The 17,341-nt window shown below is 50.3% G+C and overlaps 5 protein-coding genes across 5 annotated transcripts; 2 read left to right on the plus strand and 3 right to left on the minus strand.

The window, feature by feature from the left end:
- Positions 1–249: 249 nt before the first annotated feature.
- On the minus strand, positions 250–1,730 carry F9C07_9915 (putative cellular morphogenesis protein; the record flags this gene model as incomplete). Its single annotated transcript, XM_041289366.1, has 2 exons — positions 250–1,368; positions 1,500–1,730. The coding sequence occupies 2 exons, from the start codon at positions 1,728–1,730 to the stop codon at positions 250–252; spliced, it is 1,350 nt and encodes a 449-aa protein (XP_041142342.1).
- Positions 1,731–1,989: 259 nt separating this feature from the next.
- On the minus strand, positions 1,990–3,392 carry F9C07_1194206 (NDUFS3/30 kDa subunit of NADH-ubiquinone oxidoreductase). Its single transcript, XM_041289367.2, has 3 exons — positions 3,068–3,392; positions 2,354–3,003; positions 1,990–2,300 (listed from the first exon to the last, which is right to left on the minus strand). Exons 1-3 carry the CDS (start codon positions 3,219–3,221, stop codon positions 2,250–2,252), a joined length of 855 nt encoding a protein of 284 aa, XP_041142343.1. The 5' UTR covers positions 3,222–3,392; the 3' UTR covers positions 1,990–2,249.
- A 302-nt stretch (positions 3,393–3,694) lies between these two features.
- On the plus strand, positions 3,695–9,579 carry F9C07_2056755 (uncharacterized protein; the record flags this gene model as incomplete). The annotated part of the gene is made up of 5 exons (XM_071508593.1): positions 3,695–3,747; positions 3,813–3,879; positions 4,203–4,546; positions 4,603–6,410; positions 7,313–9,579. The coding sequence occupies 5 exons, from the start codon at positions 3,695–3,697 to the stop codon at positions 9,577–9,579; spliced, it is 4,539 nt and encodes a 1,512-aa protein (XP_071363627.1).
- A 275-nt stretch (positions 9,580–9,854) lies between these two features.
- F9C07_2277091 (branched chain alpha-keto acid dehydrogenase complex, alpha subunit) lies at positions 9,855–11,774 on the minus strand. Its single transcript, XM_041289368.2, has 5 exons — positions 11,545–11,774; positions 11,267–11,454; positions 11,152–11,213; positions 10,879–11,088; positions 9,855–10,803 (listed from the first exon to the last, which is right to left on the minus strand). Exons 1-5 carry the CDS (start codon positions 11,646–11,648, stop codon positions 10,036–10,038), a joined length of 1,332 nt encoding a protein of 443 aa, XP_041142345.1. The 5' UTR covers positions 11,649–11,774; the 3' UTR covers positions 9,855–10,035.
- Positions 11,775–12,612: 838 nt separating this feature from the next.
- Positions 12,613–17,087, plus strand: F9C07_2252037 (beta-mannosidase A; the record flags this gene model as incomplete). Its single annotated transcript, XM_071510081.1, has 10 exons — positions 12,613–12,797; positions 12,909–12,938; positions 12,985–12,989; positions 13,105–13,272; positions 13,330–15,578; positions 15,738–15,767; positions 15,842–15,961; positions 16,020–16,211; positions 16,272–16,366; positions 16,426–17,087. 10 exons carry the CDS (start codon positions 12,613–12,615, stop codon positions 16,781–16,783), a joined length of 3,432 nt encoding a protein of 1,143 aa, XP_071363628.1. The 3' UTR covers positions 16,784–17,087.
- Positions 17,088–17,341: the final 254 nt, after the last annotated feature.

Raw genomic sequence — 17,341 nt, forward strand, 5'->3', positions numbered from 1 at the left:
GCCTTGGGTACATATTATAGTTTCTTCTTTACGATCACTAAGTGGTATCATTCGTCTTATTAAGCGTGGCGATGTTATTTTACTTGCGATGCAACCGTTGAATATTTGCTGTTCATAGGAGCCAACTCTACAGTTTATACAAGATACCTAGATAGTATATTCCAAATGTTTTGTTCATTAAAGCGGAATCTTCAGACGCTTGAAATGTATTGAAACTAGACACGCAACGCATCTAGGAGGGTATATGTTCTAATCAAAAGTGACCTTCTTACCCTGGAATGCAGCTGTAGCCTTTTGCTCCTTGGCCCGCTTGGCTGCCTCCCAGGAGGGATGCAGGGGCTTATCATCCTCAGGCTTTCTCCTCTGTGCGGGAGGACCACGCTGAGGACGGTCCCCACCATGCTGAGACCTCCCAGGTGGACCTCGTCCCTGGCCTCGCCTTCCCCTCGGGCCTTCGGAACCATCCGTTGCACCCCGGCGCATATCCCAGCCGCTATCCCGGCTCCTCTTCTGCTGCTGCTGCTGCTGCTTTACGTGGTTTGCTCCACTACCGTACTTCTTTTCCCACAAGGCACGACGCGCCTGCTGTCCCATTCGATTCTTCCGACGTGGTTGCTGTTCATCAATGTTTTCTGGTTCGGACTCTGAGCCGGAAAAGTATCCACCCATGGTTAGGGAAGGCAGGAAGGTTGTACTGGTAGCTGGGGCACTTGATGTGCTGCTCTTGCCCTTCTGTTTCTTAGCCGGCGGCGAGTCCGGTGAAGGAGACCGGGATATAGACATATCAGACGGCGCTTGTAGATTCACGCCTCCATCAGAGCCACTATCATCACTCGCTGCACCATCTGCACCTTCCTCATCCTCATCCTCCGAGCCCGGCGCAAGCCTTGAATCAAATTGCGCATAGTCTATACTCTCCGCTTCGCTCATGACTTCATCTCCTTCACCTTCTTCACCTCCTTCACTCTTTTCATCTCCTTCTTCCTCATCGAACTTTGCAGCAGCCGCAGCTATTCTAGGGTCCTCCGGTTCACTATCCGACACGGATACAGCCCGCTGTTCCGTCTTCGTCTTAGTCGCACTTTCTTTTGACCCAGCCTCCTTGCCTTTATCCTTCTTGCCACCAGCCACTTCCTCCACCCCCAGTAGCTTTTTAATATCGGTCATAATATTCGGAAACGCATTCTTCACTGGATTAGACTTGTACAATCGCGCAGTAACGTTCGCCTCGGCCGTACTCTGCGGCCCCTCTGTAGAAATGTTCTTCGACTCTTTAAATTGGATAAAAGCTGGCGCCTCGGAAATTCGTTTCGTCTTAAACAGCTGTTTGAAAAGATATTTTTGCGCCGTAGCGGTTGGATCAAGACTCTATCATACCGATTGCAATTAGCATGCGATCAACCACAATAAGTAGTATATCCCGCATAAGACCCAAGAATATCAAACAAATAAAGAACCACGAAAAGAAAGAAGAAGTAGAAGTAGAAGACAAGACAAACCTTGATAAAAGCAATCTCCTCCGCGATTTTCTGCAACGCCTCAGAGCTCCCCTGCGACTTGGCGGTTTTTTCTCTCCTCGATAACTTCTGTCTCTCGAAGCCTTTGGCGACCTTCAGCGCACGCGATAGGAGGACGACGCCCTGCTCGAACTTTTGCGTCAGGCGCATGGTTTGCACGTTGTATGTGCGCTTGGGACCGGAGTCCACGTCGGAGAGTTTGCGTTTGGGCATTTTGATTTCTTTGGTGTTGGTTTTTCTTTTCTCTTCCTTTCTGGGATTGTGAGGTATTGAATTATTTGCGGGTGAGGGAGTAGGAGGATTGGGGTCTTGCTGGTTGGTGTTGTGGTTGTTGAGTTTGGGTGGTGAGGTTGATGGGGTCTTAGAATATTCTTTTTTTTCTTTTTCTATGATGCGGATTTATGCCCGTGCCAAGAAGTGGATTTTGCTTTACTGCCAGTTATGCCGTTGCTTTCCTCTTCTTAACAAGGATTTTCTCACTAGTGGCCTTATCTGGTTTTATTTTTATCTTATAAATCGGGGGTAAATGATTGGACGAGGGGTTTGGAGCTATCATTTAGACTATTTTTCGATTGTGAGGGTCAACTGGGTTTTATATGTGGTTTCAATTGTGGTTTTTTTTTGTCTTTTTCTTGTCTTTTTACTTGATAAACTCTTGACCAAACAATTGCACTGAATTCACTCGTAGACGTATGTACATACAAACAGGAAAGGAAATACGAATACACTGCTCTATTTCTTTTCCTCGGGCTTCTCCTCGGGCTTGGGGGTAGGAAGCTTGAACTAGTCCATATAGTTAGCAAAAGCAAGTCGATTGCGAGTTCTACCAAACATACCGACTCGGGGGTTCTGTCCACACCCGTTCCAACAGGCTCCCAGGCGGCCGTACCACCCTCGAAGTTCCGGAATGCCTGTGTAAGCTCAAGAGGCTCGATGACAATGCGCTTCTTCTCTTCGTCATATCGGAGTTCAGTGTATCCGGTCAAGGGGAAGTCTTTGCGCAGAGGATGGCCGTCGAAACCGTAGTCGGTCATGATACGGCGCAGGTCAGGATGTCCGGTGAAGAAGACACCGAACATATCGTACACTTCACGTTCGTACCAGAGAGCTCCCTCAAACAGACCAGTGACACTGGGGACCGGGGTGGCCTCATCGGCGTACGTCTTCACACGAATACGGGAGTTGTGACGGACACTCAGCAAGTTGTAGACAACCTCAAAACGCTGATCCTTCGTGGGGAAGTCGACGGCCGTGATATCGGAGATCTGGGTGAATTCGGCGGCGGTGTGGTACTTGAGGAAGCTCATCAATGGGACAACGCCGGAGGGGGGAACGTAAATGACCAGTTCGTCCTTCCATACGGTGAACTGTTGGACGTATTTGGGCAGACAGGACATGACGTACTGGCCGTACTGGTGCAGAGCATCGGCCTTGTCCTGGTACTTGTCGGCAGGGTTGACGATGGGGGCACGGAGGGCACCCTCAGCTGCAGATAGTCAGTCAATTGCAATTGGTCCCAGCTTAGAGCTGTCGGCTGAAGCCACACATACGAGGACGCTGAGCCTGGCGCATGTTAGGAGGCTCGGGGATCGACTCCTTCAGCAGAGGGGTCGTCGAGAAAGGACGGCACATCCGGGACGACCGCGCGGCCGAAGCCAGTGAGCGGCCGGTGCCCAACCGCATCAGGGAACGAGCAGAGGCCATTGTGGATGGCAATTGCGGGTGAGAGGCAACGGGGAGGTGGAGGGGAGACAGCGGAGATGCTCGTCATCCACTCCCAGGGAGCTTTTCCTCGAAGATGGACGTGAGACATCACGTGCACGCTGACATAAGCCACGCATTCTTTCGGGCGGCCTGCAAACGAAGCAAACGGGTGCAAACCCAACCAAAGCTTCACTTCTCTTTCTCTTTCGCCTCCAAGTCTCTCCTCTTCTCCCTGTTCTGGTCCGCGTCTGTTACTCCCCACGTTGTCGATCTCTTTTTAGATTCCCTCAATCCTTCGTCCTCTTCTTCTTCTTCTCTCGCCCGGAGGGTTTCTTACTCCGCCTTAATACGTTTTTCTATTATATTCTTCCTCCTTCCGGCCCGGGTTGGTTGATGAGTACTGGTCTTTTAATCCGACTACCGTCTTTCTAGATTGTACCTTTCCACACAACACATACACACATTCGGCAACCATGTCAAATCGCCAACAGATCGACTCTGTCATTGATGATGACGACGAGTTCTGGTATGTTCTGCCTTGTTGGGCTGCAATATGAATGTGGTTGGGCTGACAATGACGCTCTTCTGTAGCCCCCTGTGCATTGAGGAATTCGACCTGTCCGACAAGAACTTTAAGCCGTGTCCCTGTGGGTATCAGGTACGTTACCCCCCGCTCACCCTCATTCTGACAACGGTTGTCACCAAACGACATTCGCGACTCCCCGTATGCGACCTAGCAAGGCACTGACATAAACTGGCCAGATTTGCCAATTCTGTTACAACAACATCAAAACCCATAGCGAAGAAGGCCGCTGCCCCAACTGCAGACGGGTTTACGATGAGAGCACCATACAATATAAAGTTCCTGATGCAGACGAGTAAGTACAAGTCCCTTGCGATTTGAGACGTTGCTTTTTCGGCGGTTCTTGGCGCTAACTGCGGATCCCGCAAACTAGATTTAAAGCGGACTTGGCATTAAAGCATCGAAAGGCTGCCGCTGCGAAGAAGAAGGAAGCGGAAAAGCGCGAGATCGAGGCCTCGAGTCGGAAGAACTTGGCTGGTGTGAGGGTCGTGCAGAAGAACCTGGTCTATGTGATTGGTCTCAACCCCACCATACGCGACGAAAGCCAGCTCCTCCAGACGCTTCGCGGACGGGATTATTTCGGCCAATATGGAGAGATCGAAAAGATTGTAGTGAGCAAGGCAAAGCCTGGTGGCAACCCCAACCAAGGCATTGGCGTCTACGTTACGTACTCGAAGAAGTCGGATGCCGCAACCTGTATCAGTTCGGTGGATGGATCTGTAAACGGTGATCGTGTCCTAAGGTATGCCGCCTCTCGACGACTTGCTTGCAGAATAACTCGATTATTGACTTGACTAGGGCTCAATACGGTACGACGAAGTATTGCTCCTCCTTCCTGCGCAACGAGCAGTGCCATAATAGGAATTGCACCTTTCTACACGAGACGGGTGAGGACAGCGAAAGCTATAGTCGGCAGGACCTCTCCTCTATGAACACCCTTTCCAGTCAACGTCCGAATGGTGCGCCTAGTGGACCCAGTCATACGATCCCCCCACACGTTGCCCGCTCTTCCGCAATGCCGCTGTCTCAACCGATGCGCCGTCAGCCCAGTAAAGACGATGGTGCCAGCAGCCGCCCCCCTGACGGATCCGCCCTTCCTTCCTCCGCAAGTTGGGCAAATAAGGACTCGGTGATCAGCCGAACAAGACGGGCAAGTCTTACAGCTAGTCAAGCGTCTCAGAGTCCACGACCCGCGAGTGCCACGGTTGCGACCAGTGCAGAGGAACCAAAGCGTGCCGAGAAACAACCTGCACCTGCTCAGGAACGCCGCCAAACTCCGCTGCCAGAGACACAGTCTTCGACACCTAGCTCTCCCTCTGAATCCCAACTGCCCGCCGACCCGGAGGCTCCTCTATTTGAGAATTTGATAAAGGCAGTTAATTCTCCTGATTTCAAGTTTGTCTTTTCGGCGGCTGGTCTGCCGGCAGATGAAGTCGCTCTCATTGAAAACCACCCTTCGTTCATTGATCCTTATGGTGGCGTAAAGCGTCGGGCTATGCGGGAGAAGGCAGAGCAAGAGCGTGCAAAGCGAGAGCAAGAGCTGCTTCAGTCGGCAGCTGTTGAAGAAGAAACCAGGGAGAGCGGCAGCCTCCAGCTTGGTGGCGAGCCGGATGATGTTCATCCTCCGAGAGGCCGTGGTTCGCGGGAATCGCATGGTGCTATCCAGCCGCCTTCACAGCAGGGTACTACAACGAATTCGGTGGTCGGCTCCCCAGTTTCTGCGTCGAGTCATCAATTCCAGGGACTTAATCTGGCTGGCCGGAGTTTAACCCCTCTCCAACAGCAACAACTGATGCTACTCAAGTCTGCTAGCAATCAGCAGGCCGGCGTTGTGGACCCATTGCAAAGTGGACTTGGCTCTGCTGCTTTAGATCAGGCTGCTGTTCGCCAAGGCCTTTTGCAGACCCAGATGGCACAGCTTAACGCTTTGCAGGCGCAGAATCGCCAAAACTCTCGCTTTTCCTTCACTAACGATGCCGGATCGAAGAATCTTTCCAACGTGCGGATGCTAAGCCAGCAGGCTTCCTTGATGCAATCCGGGACTCCAAACCCACTTGCTGCACCCAGTCCTCAACATGGGCTTACTAGCAGCTTCTACACCAGTGGCGTTCAGGGCCCACCTCCAGGCCTCAAGACGGCCGGCACACCCCCCATCAGTGGAGGAGGAATGTTCGCTCAAGGTCACGGTTTTACAACAAATTCAAATCTTGGCTTGGCTGGTAATATCGGGAAGCAGGAGACCAACCCGGATTTGATGCGCGAGCTGCTGCGAAGCCGCAGTGGCACAAATGCTAGTGGTTTACAGGCACCGGATGCCGCTAAGCGTGAGTTCATGTTTCCTTTCCTCCAACAGCACCAAACTCCCCCTCCCCTGACTCCTGCCAATGGCCTTCTCAGCTCTTTCTATGGCTCTCAGACGGGGAACTTCTCCGAGTCTGGGCCACAGAAGCAGAAGAAGAAGGGGAAGAAGCACAGACACGCTAACACTTCCTCCGGTGGAGGCGGTGTAGTAGATCTTGCGGACCCGAGTATCCTGCAGGCGAGGATGCACCAGGTGGGTGCGAATGCTGCTGCTGGGCAAGCGCTTTACGGGAGTCAGGGTCAAGGTGGGTACAATCACACTATGATGTATGGAGGCGGCTTCAACCGCTGGTGATGGTTGTTCGCCTTCTTATAATATTCTCTGTTCTCATTTCTTTCCCTGTTTTTATGATGACTACCCTTCTCCATCCCCTTTATGCGAATTGTGTTTCTCCTTAACTTTACGACATGATATCATGTTTCTCTAGATGGGGGGCAGGATATGCGTTTTGTTCAGTTCTCATATTTGATTCGATGTTCAAACTTTGCGACATATTTCCACTCTGCAACGAAGCATTAAGCAATCGGCTCTGAACAGAACAAGATTCTCGGGCTAGGCGTACCATTGGCGTTATGTTTATTCAACCTTTGTTTTTTGTTTTCCGTTCGTTATCGTTCCTGTCCTCCAATATTCCCATGGATGCGAGGCCTCGGCGCATTTCATAGACACTTTGTGTCTTCTGGGCCCATATTGGCTGGCTGGACATCGTATGTCTGTTCTTTTTGCATCCAAGCTGGGTTGATATATCAGCGTCTTGGTGGCCAATTCCGTCTGGTCATGATTTTATGTACGTTAACCTCCCTGCCCTGCCTTTGTTATAACGAAGAAGGGCCCTCTATTTGAAACCAATCTCTCACAATTATTGTTCATATAGAGATCCTTACCATATGTATTTGCCTGCTCAACGTGGCCGGGCCCTTTTTGTAAATAAGCTGCCTGCCCTTTCGTATCGCTTGTCTTATTCTTGTTCTGTGGAGAGTCTGCTGCCCGCTTGTTCCTTCTTAGTGTCCGAATTGCCTTAGTGTCTTCTTTGCCTCTGTTGATATCTCTCTGTTTTTCTCTTGCTCCTCTGCCTATACATTCGTCCTATCAGACCTCTTGTCATCCACACATGCTTGCAAACCCATGCTGACATATGTGAACTAGTTGATGAAGAATTTCCTCCTCTCGGTGCCCCCGCAAAGGACAAGCGTCCAGTGGACAGCTTTGGATTCCTAGGCCGGTCCCAATTTCCCACTGAACCCCAAAGCTCCGCACGCGCCGGTACTCCGACATTGCCGCCAGGTCTTCCCTTACCTCATGCCCATCCTGCGTCTGCATTATTCCAGAGTCCATTAAATCCTTCCAGCCCGGTCTCCGCAGTCTCTGTTCCACCAGGTCTGAGTGTTCCTTTCAATAGGCTTGGGACACCTTCCCAAAGCTTTCAGGAGACTATCTCTGGTCGGCAGTCGCCGGAAGTTAAAAATACCCAAGACAATGTAGCCATCTCAAACCGAGCTAAGAATGCTTCTGAAATATCCTTGGGGTCGCCAGTGCCGAAATCAGCTAACAAAGCTCGCTCACAAACCAAGGATGACCTAACCGTTGGCTCTGATAATAAGTCGAGCAAGAAGTCAGGAGGTATCACTGAAGAGAAGTCAGTATCCACAACGACAAAAGGGAAGCCTATGAAGCTGGATATTCCACTTAATACGTCTCACGCCCAGGATAGCACTCCTTTGAAAGGCGAGCAATTGACCCAGACTGCCAGCAGTCAAGTCCCAGCCCCGGCGTCTGCCATCGGTTCTCGCCCAAATACACCATTAACTGGGGTTTCACGTGTCTCTGACTCCTCGGTTCCACGTCAACCCAGGGTTCTTCGTGTTGTTGATACTCCGAAGACAGAGACGCCTCCTCCTGCTTCGGCCACTCAATCCATCTCATCCCAGCTTGCCGCGGCTAAGGGGCGATCGAGAAGACCCAGCATATCTTCCATAAGCAGGCCCGATACTCCTGGCGACTTTGGATCGGAAGCTGATCTCTATACATCGGCGTCTGTTTCTCGTGCAAATTCTCCTCCTGCATCTTCCAGGATTGGCTCTGCGCCTGTGCGTGCCATGACTAAGAGCCAAGTCAAGAAAGAACGCAGACAGAAGGCCAAGGAGATGGAAGCCAAGAAGCACGAGGCGGCGACTGCCATGGTCGAGGAACCGGTGCAGGCGCCTATTATTGGACGGAAGCGTAAGACCAAGAAGACCCCGACAAGCAACCCTGAGTCAACTACCGCAACGCCGGACACTGCCAACGAAGCTTTGAAGTCCAGTACTAGTGGAAAAGAGACCACTGACAAGACTGATCAGCGGGCTGAGGCAAAGAAGAACAAGTCAAAGGACAAAGCTACAAAGGATACGAAGCCCAGCCCTGTCGAAGAGAAGGAGGCCCCTACACAGAAAAGCGCAGCAGAAGCATGGCGTTCCAACAACACCATTGAGCAGTTAATCAAGGATTCGGAAGCTGCTGGCGTTCCGATCAAGGAACTGTTTACGGAGCGAACTTCTGTGCTGCCGATACTCCTCGCTCAGCTCCACAAGGCGGGCAACCTGGACCTCAATGCCCATCCCTTGTTCAACCCACCTAATTTGACCCAACGTGTGGACATGAAGTGCACTGCAGATGATTATGAAATCTTAAAGCAGCCTCTTGAGTTAACCGAGGAACACCGCAAAGCATTGCTGCGTGGAGAACCAGTTCGGATCAATTCGGACTCTAATTTGACTAAGTACCGTTGCTTAATCACACCTCGCGGATGTGTTCTTCGTCATTTGGGCCCTGAGGAAGAAGAACGTTATCTTGAACTTGAGAAGCGCATCGGTGCCGCCATTGATCTCTTCCCCGAGTATCCGCCGACATCGATTACGGAACCTGACGTGACAAACCGTGGTGGTGGGCTTGATGCTCTTTTCGCTACACCCGAAAACTTTAATATCTGCTGGGTAGATGAAACCTCGGCTGGGCTGTCGTCTATGTCGCCCTCTGGCGATATGACCGTACCTGAATGCGCGGTTACTTCTGACACTCCTACACCCCCGAACGTTCTCTCAGCCATGGAGGCGGACAGCACTCGCAGTCACAATTGGGCTATTGCCAATACCGCTGAATTGGTGAACGCCACTGCCACTTCCGTTCGGTCTTTTGCGGCGGCCACCGCCAAGCACATGCTGGGAGCTGCAGGTGTCGTCATGGGCAATATGCCAGACCTGGATGACGTTGTTGGAATGACAGATGAGGAGCTTCGTGCGTTTGCTGTCAAGTCGCAGAAGGAGCTCGAGTCATCGCGCAAAGATCTTGACTCCATTGACAAGAAACTCAATGCTTTGGTCAAGCGGAACAAGAAGCTCACACAGCAGGCTTTAGCCACCTCTGTTGAGGGATGAGCTGCGTGAGAACTTTGGCAGGGCTATGCTTGTATCTGTAAAATAAAGGACACGGGGATTTCCCTGTGGAATTGTAAACTATGTATTAGATACTGTACAAATTCACGAGCGTTGTTTTTACATGCTTGGATTGGAGGGTTAAAAGGCTCATTCGTTGAAAAGACATTATTTTGTATCCAAGATCAAGGAAATGGGGGAAGTTACATAGGGTCATTAAAGTTCGGCTCTGCGGCTCTGCAAATATCAATGGACATACTGTCGTTTGTGTACTATACTCTGCTACCTAATACTTCTCTTCTTTCATGGCCTTTAAGCTTAACCCTAGTCACGCCGTAGTCGAACTTAACAAGACTACGATAAGACTCAAAATGAAGGTAACGGAAGGCTTTTTCATGATCGAATTCATGTTATACGGGATATCTTGATCTATGTACTCACAAACAGATCGCCGACAATCTATAACCCATTGATGCCATCCTTGAACTGCCGAAGGTCGTATTCTTCAGGATATGTTTCAAGGATCCGCTTCAACTCTTTCATCTGCTCCTGCGCTTCCTCCGTCAACTCCTCGTACACACCCTCGAAGGCCTCCCGGAGAGGCGGCTTCTTCTCACGCTCCGCCTCTCCAAACTCTTTCAAAACCTCTTTCCGAAGCTGCTCGCGCGTAGTACGCTCCGTATCTTCGTCCCACAACCCTTCGTTCTCAAGCCACTTCCGCAGCCGGATAATGGGGTTATCGCGCCGTTTCCAGTCTTCCACCTCTACCCGGGCACGGTACGCGAAGCTATCATCACTCGTACTGTGATGCGAAACACGGTAGCTCATTGCTTCTATAAGCACAGGCTTCCCGCCATCGGAGAGCGCAATGCGTCGTGCTTCGCGCATGGCTTCATAGACGGCGAAGATGTCATTTCCGTCCACACGGATCGTGTCAATGCCGTATCCTACTCCTCGGCTGGCGATGCCGTCACCCCGGTATTGTTCCAGTGTGGGTGTGGAGATGGCATATCCATTATTGCGACAGATGAAGACCACGGGACATGACCGTGTTGCGGCAATGTTGAGGCCGGCGTGGAAGTCACCCTCACTGGCGGCGCCTTCGCCGAAGTAGCAGGCCACGATGCGTGGTGGTGTGTCGGGGTTTTGAAGAGATTCTAATTTGAGGGCGTAGGCTGCGCCAGATGCTTGGGGGATTTGAGTTGCGAGAGGTGAGGAGATGGTGTGCTAGCGGATGTTAGTTTTTTACTTGTGACTTTGCACCATGTGGTAGGTTAGGATGTATAAGCTTGCCATACTCACCATACGAGGGTAGTTGGAGCCATAATGCACCGGCATGTTACGTCCCCTGCCGTTGTCATGGCAGTTCGCAAATAGCTGGCTCATGAAATCCTTCAAAGTGAAACCCCGTTGCTGAAAGACGCCTGTTTCGCGATATTGCGCGAATACCACGTCGTCGGGTGTTAATGCGGCTGCGGATCCGACGCTGATACCTTCTTCTCCGGCAGACACCTTTGTGGAGAAAGCGTTAGTTCGGTGCGTTCGTCTATTGGACTGAAACTTGGGGCTACATACCATGTAGAAGCTCAGACGGCCCTGTCTTTGAGCCTCGAACATAATCACGTCCATCACACTCACTATGAGATATCAATAACAATTCATGATGCAGATAGGGGCTGAGAAAACCCACCAGTCAACATATTCTTGTACCATGTTAAGATCTCCTCGTTTGATACTCCAGAGGGCTTCCGGTTCTTGTCCAACAACACACCATCGGAATCCATGACACGGTATGTAGGGATATTGGTCGTTTCGGAGGGATTGATGAACGTCATGTCGGTGGTGAATTTACTGTTCACAGCGCCAGGAAATCGGACCCTGGAAGTTCATATTTATCAGCACCGATTGCCCTTTGTACGGAATTCCCAGTGACTGCAAAGAGGGGATATGTTTATGAGCTTCACATACCGGTCCGAGCCTGGCCGCTGAGAGATAGAACTACTCCATCGTTGAGGAATCCTGGACAAAGCTCTCGGATTGCGAGATATGCGCCTCAGAAGATGTGCAGACATTGCGAGAATGGTCTGAGAAGGTAATTGTTGAGAGAACCTCAGTTGAAGAGGGATATGGGGTATTTCCTGGGGTCATTGATCTTAAGGCATCTTTCTGGGGAATGCGGAGGAAGCGGTTGGCTTCGGCCCAGGACGTCATGCCGAACCGTGTTTAGCCGATCGGTTTCTTTGATTTGATCTTGTTTGTTCATTTTGTTCTGTTTGCCCTATATAATGTCACATGATCTCATCGATGTTTACTTTCAATGGCATTCATTCATTGTCTCAGTCGATTCTTGCATGTAGAATTGTCAGGTTCTGGTTCAGAGACGATTATGGGTCGGTTCTGAGAAGGGGACGGATATCTTGCCCGACGACGATTACGAGTTAGTTTCCATCGATTCCACCTGTACGATTGGTCTCGACTCCAATATATATGTGTGCTGGACTCCACTCCGGAGAACTACTTGAACGGGCTGAACCGTTTCCGGACGGCTTCGGCGTCCTATACCATCCAAGTTCATCATCCGATCACCTCACCGGTAACGAGAAACCTGTTGGGATCCTTTGAGAAATGCAAGCCGACCCGGAAGAAAAGAGACGTTCATCTCCGGACGGCAACCTCCAAGCATCCCTCGACCGCCGATCAGTTTCCCCGCCGCAAGTGAGGGACTCCGCAGCCTTCCTATTCGCATCTCATTGGAAGGACTCCATGCAGCGATCGTGCTACTGTGGATACAAGCATTCTGTCCCCAAACCCCACTCATGATACTTTCCCTTTTTCAACACGGTTTGGCTTCCGTCTACTCTATGCCGTGACCCGAATCGTGGGAGGAGATATTAGAGTCCTGCATGACGGCTGGTAGAAATCTAGTGACTGAAATGATACTTAGCGAAGTATAAAACGGACCTGTTTCCCCTCAAACGGTCGTCTTTCCTAACTAGGATCCAACGCAAACCTGGTAGCAACCCCGCAGTCTCACAAATGCGGTTCACAGCGACGGCCGCGGCCCTGGTGGCATCCAGCATACCTGCTACACTGGGACAGCATGTCAGGGATCTTAGTAATGAGAAGTGGACTCTTAGTAGCGATGCCTTGAATCATACAGTACCCGGAAATCTTCCATCCCACGCCCATTTGGACCTGCTGAAGGCCGGTGTAATTGGTGAGTTACTTTATCTAAAATGACATACATGCATCTAACATGCACTGCAGATGACCCGTAAGTGATGGTGAAGCTTCGTCGGCATAGGTTGTTTTGATTAACTGGTCTGGCTCAGGTATCATGGACTGAATGACTTCAACCTTCGGTGGATTCCAGAGTCTAATTGGACCTACACCACTGATAAAATCAAGGATTTGTGAGTAAATATTATGTTTAATAGACGCTCGCTCCTGTTAATCCATATTCCAATAGACTAAAGGATGCCGAGTCTACCTGGCTTGTTTTTGATGGACTGGATACTTTTGCAACAGTCGAGTTCTGCGGGAAATACGTTGCTTCAACTAATAACCAATACCGCCAATATTCTTTCGATGTCTCTCAAATCCTGGAGGGCTGCAATGAGGATCCCATCTTGAAGATCGACTTTGGTAGTGCGCCAAACATCGTGAATGCAATTGCTGAGGATCGTAACTCACCAGGTTCGGGCACCAAATATGTTTGCCTGCCTTTTACACAGTACTAACCTACTCTTCTAGTATGGCCCGATGGAATACAACAGACTTACGAATATCCGAACCGGTGGTTCATGCGTAAGGAACAGTCGGATTTCGGCTGGGACTGGGGTCCTGCATTTGCTCCAGCTGGACCTTGGAAGCCTGCTTATATCGTGCAACTACCAAAGGCGCAAAATATCCATGTCTTGAATACAGACTTAGACATCTATCGGAAAGGACAGATCAACCATCTTCCTCCGGACCAAAGTCAGCCATGGGTCGTGAATGCTAGCATTGACTTTGTTGGCTCCCTCCCACCCAATCCGTCTATGTCTATTGAATTCAAAGACACTAAGTCCGGCGAGATTCTCACATCAAAGCGGATAGGCAATGTGACCGTATCTGGAAATTCCGTTACTGGTGTTACTGTTCTTGGGGGAGTGACTCCGAAGCTCTGGTGGCCACTGGGCCTTGGTGACCAGAATCTCTACAACATAACTGTCACTGTTACTGGTCATCAGAACCAAACCTTGGCCCATGTCACCAAGAGAACAGGCTTCCGCACGATTTTCCTCAATCAACGAAACATCACAGATGCCCAGCTTGCCCAAGGCATCGCCCCAGGTGCCAACTGGCATTTTGAAGTCAACGGACACGAATTCTACGCCAAAGGATCGAACATTATTCCTCCAGACGCTTTTTGGCCACGGGTTACAGAGGCGAGAATGGCCCGATTGTTCGATGCCGTTGTTGCTGGAAACCAGAATATGCTCCGTGTTTGGTCGTCTGGCATATATCTCCACGATTTCATTTACGACTTGGCTGATGAGCGAGGCATTCTTTTATGGAGCGAGTTCGAATTTAGCGACGCTTTGTATCCTGTAGATGATGCGTTCTTAGACAACATTGCCGCTGAAGTTGTGTACAATGTTCGTCGTGTCAACCACCATCCTTCGTTGGCATTATGGGCAGGTGGAAATGAGATTGAGTCACTGATGCTTCCAACGGTCGAAAGGAAGGCTCCTGAAGAGTATGCGAAGTATGTTGGGGAATATGAGAAGCTATATATCAGTCTCATCCTGCCTTTGGTTTACCAAAACACCCGGTCCATTACATACAGCCCTAGCAGCACAACAGAAGGCTATCTCGACGTCGACTTGTCTGCTCCCGTGCCTATGGTGGAACGATATCACAATACTACACCTGGATCCTACTACGGCGACACCGACTTTTACAACTATGACAGCAGCGTCTCTTTCAACTCTCATGTCTACCCAGTAGGTCGCTTCGCCAATGAATTCGGATACCACAGCATGCCTAGCCTGCAAACCTGGCAGCAAGCCGTTGACCCCGAAGACCTCCATTTCAACAGCACCACTGTCATGCTCCGGAATCACCACTACCCAGCCGGCGGTACCTTCACCGACAACTTCCACAATACATCTCTAGGCATGGGCGAAATGACAATCGCAGTGCAGCGGTACTACCCTATTCCCAACAAACTGGACTCCGTCGCCAACTTCAGCGCCTGGTGTCACGCAACCCAACTCTTCCAGGCCGACATGTACAAATCCGAAATCCAGTTCTACCGCCGTGGCAGCGGAATGCCCGAGCGACAGCTCGGCTCCCTCTACTGGCAACTGGAAGATATTTGGCAAGCGCCATCATGGGCCGGCATCGAATACGGCGGACGATGGAAAGTCCTCCATTACGTCTCCAGAGACATCTACCAACGCATCATCGTCTCCCCATTCTGGAACTACACCACAGGTGACCTTGACCTCTACGTAACGTCAGATCTGTGGGAATCAGCAAAGGGCAAGGTTAACCTGACCTGGCTGGACTTGTCAGGCACGCCTCTTCCCCACAATGCAGGTACACCAGGTTCTGTTCCCTTCAACGTCGGAGCGCTCAATACCACCAAGATATACAGCACCAACATAAAGAATCTTACACTCCCCAATCCCAAGGATGCCATCCTTGTTCTCTCCTTGTCGGGCGAGGGACATCTCCCCAACTCGGACAAGAAAACGACATTCACCCATCAGAACCACTTCACACCGGTTTTCCCCAAGGACCTGGCTCTGGTGGATCCCGGGCTTGAACTGTCGTATAATACTAAGTCAAAGACTTTCACCGTAGAGGCTAAATCGGGCGTCTCGCTATACACGTGGCTCGATTATCCTGCTGATGTGGTGGGGTATTTTGATGAGAATGCTTTCGTGTTGCTTCCGGGACAGAAGAAGGAAATTGGGTTTACGGTTCAGGAGGATAATACTGATGGGAAATGGGTACAGGGAGTCACGGTGCAGAGTCTGTGGAATCAGACGCTTGAGAAGTAGGACGAATTACTAGTAGCTTAGGTATGTAGCCACTAATTTCAGGATGAGATAATATGCGTAGTATCCGCTTAAATCAATTGTGAATGCTGTGATGAACATTTCGTATAGAATCATGTAGAATTGGCAGGTATCATCATGGTTGGTGTGCTTCACCATTTATTATCGAAGACCTTCCCATCCACATAGTCAAACAGTTCCTTCACCCGTGGTAGGTGATCGTGTCCAGCTCCAAAAAGCATGCCCTTCCGGAGAACCTTCCGATAGTTCTTTCCGGGAGATACTTTACCCAAGACATATTCCTAACGTGTTTGGCATTTTGGACTGGCATCACGGTGAGTTATGCTTCTTGTATAACTCCGGTAGTTTATTCCAGGGTATTGACATCATTAGGCTGTCACAGCTTATTCGCCCGTGCTTCTCAGCCAGGCCGGTTATAGTAAAATCAAATTGAACGGGTTGACCGGTGGCTTGAATACGATCGGTATCACCGGGATCATTATCAGTGCGCAAATCGTCGATCGCCTTGGCCGACGCAGGTGCCTCATGCTTGGCTCTGCAATGCTGTTCGCTGTTGAAATAGTCGTAGGTAGTCTCCTTTCCATCGATGTATCCTCCAAAAGGTCCCTAGCTAATCCTTTCTAGGCTGGATCGATATACGAATGTTCTCTTCGCCACCCAGACAAAGCAACCCAATATGCGCCGGGGGCTGTTGCGATGCTCTTCCAGTTCAACTTAGGGTAAGTGCACCATACCGTCGAGTGGTGCATAGCTTGCTTGGCTAACAGGCGGATATTAGTCACGCAGCACCTTGGGGCACGGTATCTTTCCTCATACCCACGGAGATTTTTCCTTCAGACTTGCGAGTTCAAGGAAAGGGCTTTGGTATAACGGGCTGGGCGATTGGCGTGGGAATGACGACTCTCGTCAACTCTATCATGTTCTATAGTATTAAGAGTCGCAGCTACTTTCTCCTCGCTGGCTTGAATCTTCTCTGGATTCCCGTAGTATATTTTTTTTATCCTGAAACCTGTAATCGATCGCTAGAGTCAATCGAAGCATTGCTTTCGACACCCAGTCCATTCTTCTGGGATATGGAGCGTTCATACGGCTTGCATGGCGATGTGCTCGTCGAACGCGGGGGAGAAGAAGATTGATGGCGAGAAAAACAACAAGACTGAAGATTGTTAGAGTCTTCCCCATGAGGACCAGGAGGATGTTTCTATGAATTAAAGCACAGCTTTCTGCATGCTGCGTTATGGTATTGTTCTTCTAATCTGTATAGAAGGCAACTACGGGTACAGTCTAAGGAAGAGCCAGAAAGGGAATGTAGTCAGGTGCCTGTAGTCTTGTAATAGCCTTTGCCTGGGGCGTGCTTAGAGTCAACAGATGCCCGCCTTTCCATGTTTTTAATGCCCTCACGTCACCACTACAGGCCAATCATAGGCGGACTTCGACCTGAACTTGCAACAATCGCGAAAATCCACTCTCAATGCCGAGTCCAATAGGCAGATGTTCCATTAAACCCGTCCCAAGAACGAGTAAGTGAGGGTGCCTGAGATGTACATTGTTGGCCTTAGGCAAGGACTACATAACTCGAACTCAGGCACCACAGCAGTTGTCCGTATATCAACGCCTACAAGACGGTAGTACACTTTGGTACGCACGCACGGTATTCTACGAGCTTCAGGACCGTACACCAAAGAGGACGTAAA

The sequence above is a fragment of the Aspergillus flavus genome, chromosome 2 (assembly GCF_009017415.1).
Source record: "Aspergillus flavus chromosome 2, complete sequence".
NCBI lineage: Eukaryota > Fungi > Ascomycota > Eurotiomycetes > Eurotiales > Aspergillaceae > Aspergillus > Aspergillus flavus.

Excerpts from the sequence above, each read along its gene's own strand:
- F9C07_2277091 (XM_041289368.2), bottom strand. The coding sequence starts at position 11,648 with ATGTCTGCACATCTTCTGAGGCGCATATCTCGCAATCCGAGAGCTTTG. Across the intron at positions 11,214-11,266 it reads GTACAAGAATATGTTGACTG|TGAGTGTGATGGACGTGATT; the intron begins GTGGGTTTTCTC and ends GATATCTCATAG. Across the intron at positions 10,804-10,878 it reads GCTCCAACTACCCTCGTATG|CACACCATCTCCTCACCTCT; the intron begins GTGAGTATGGCA and ends AACATCCGCTAG.
- F9C07_1194206 (XM_041289367.2), bottom strand. The coding sequence starts at position 3,221 with ATGGCCTCTGCTCGTTCCCTGATGCGGTTGGGCACCGGCCGCTCACTG. Across the intron at positions 3,004-3,067 it reads GCGCCAGGCTCAGCGTCCTC|CTGAGGGTGCCCTCCGTGCC; the intron begins GTATGTGTGGCT and ends GACTATCTGCAG. Across the intron at positions 2,301-2,353 it reads TGGACAGAACCCCCGAGTCG|TTCAAGCTTCCTACCCCCAA; the intron begins GTATGTTTGGTA and ends TATATGGACTAG.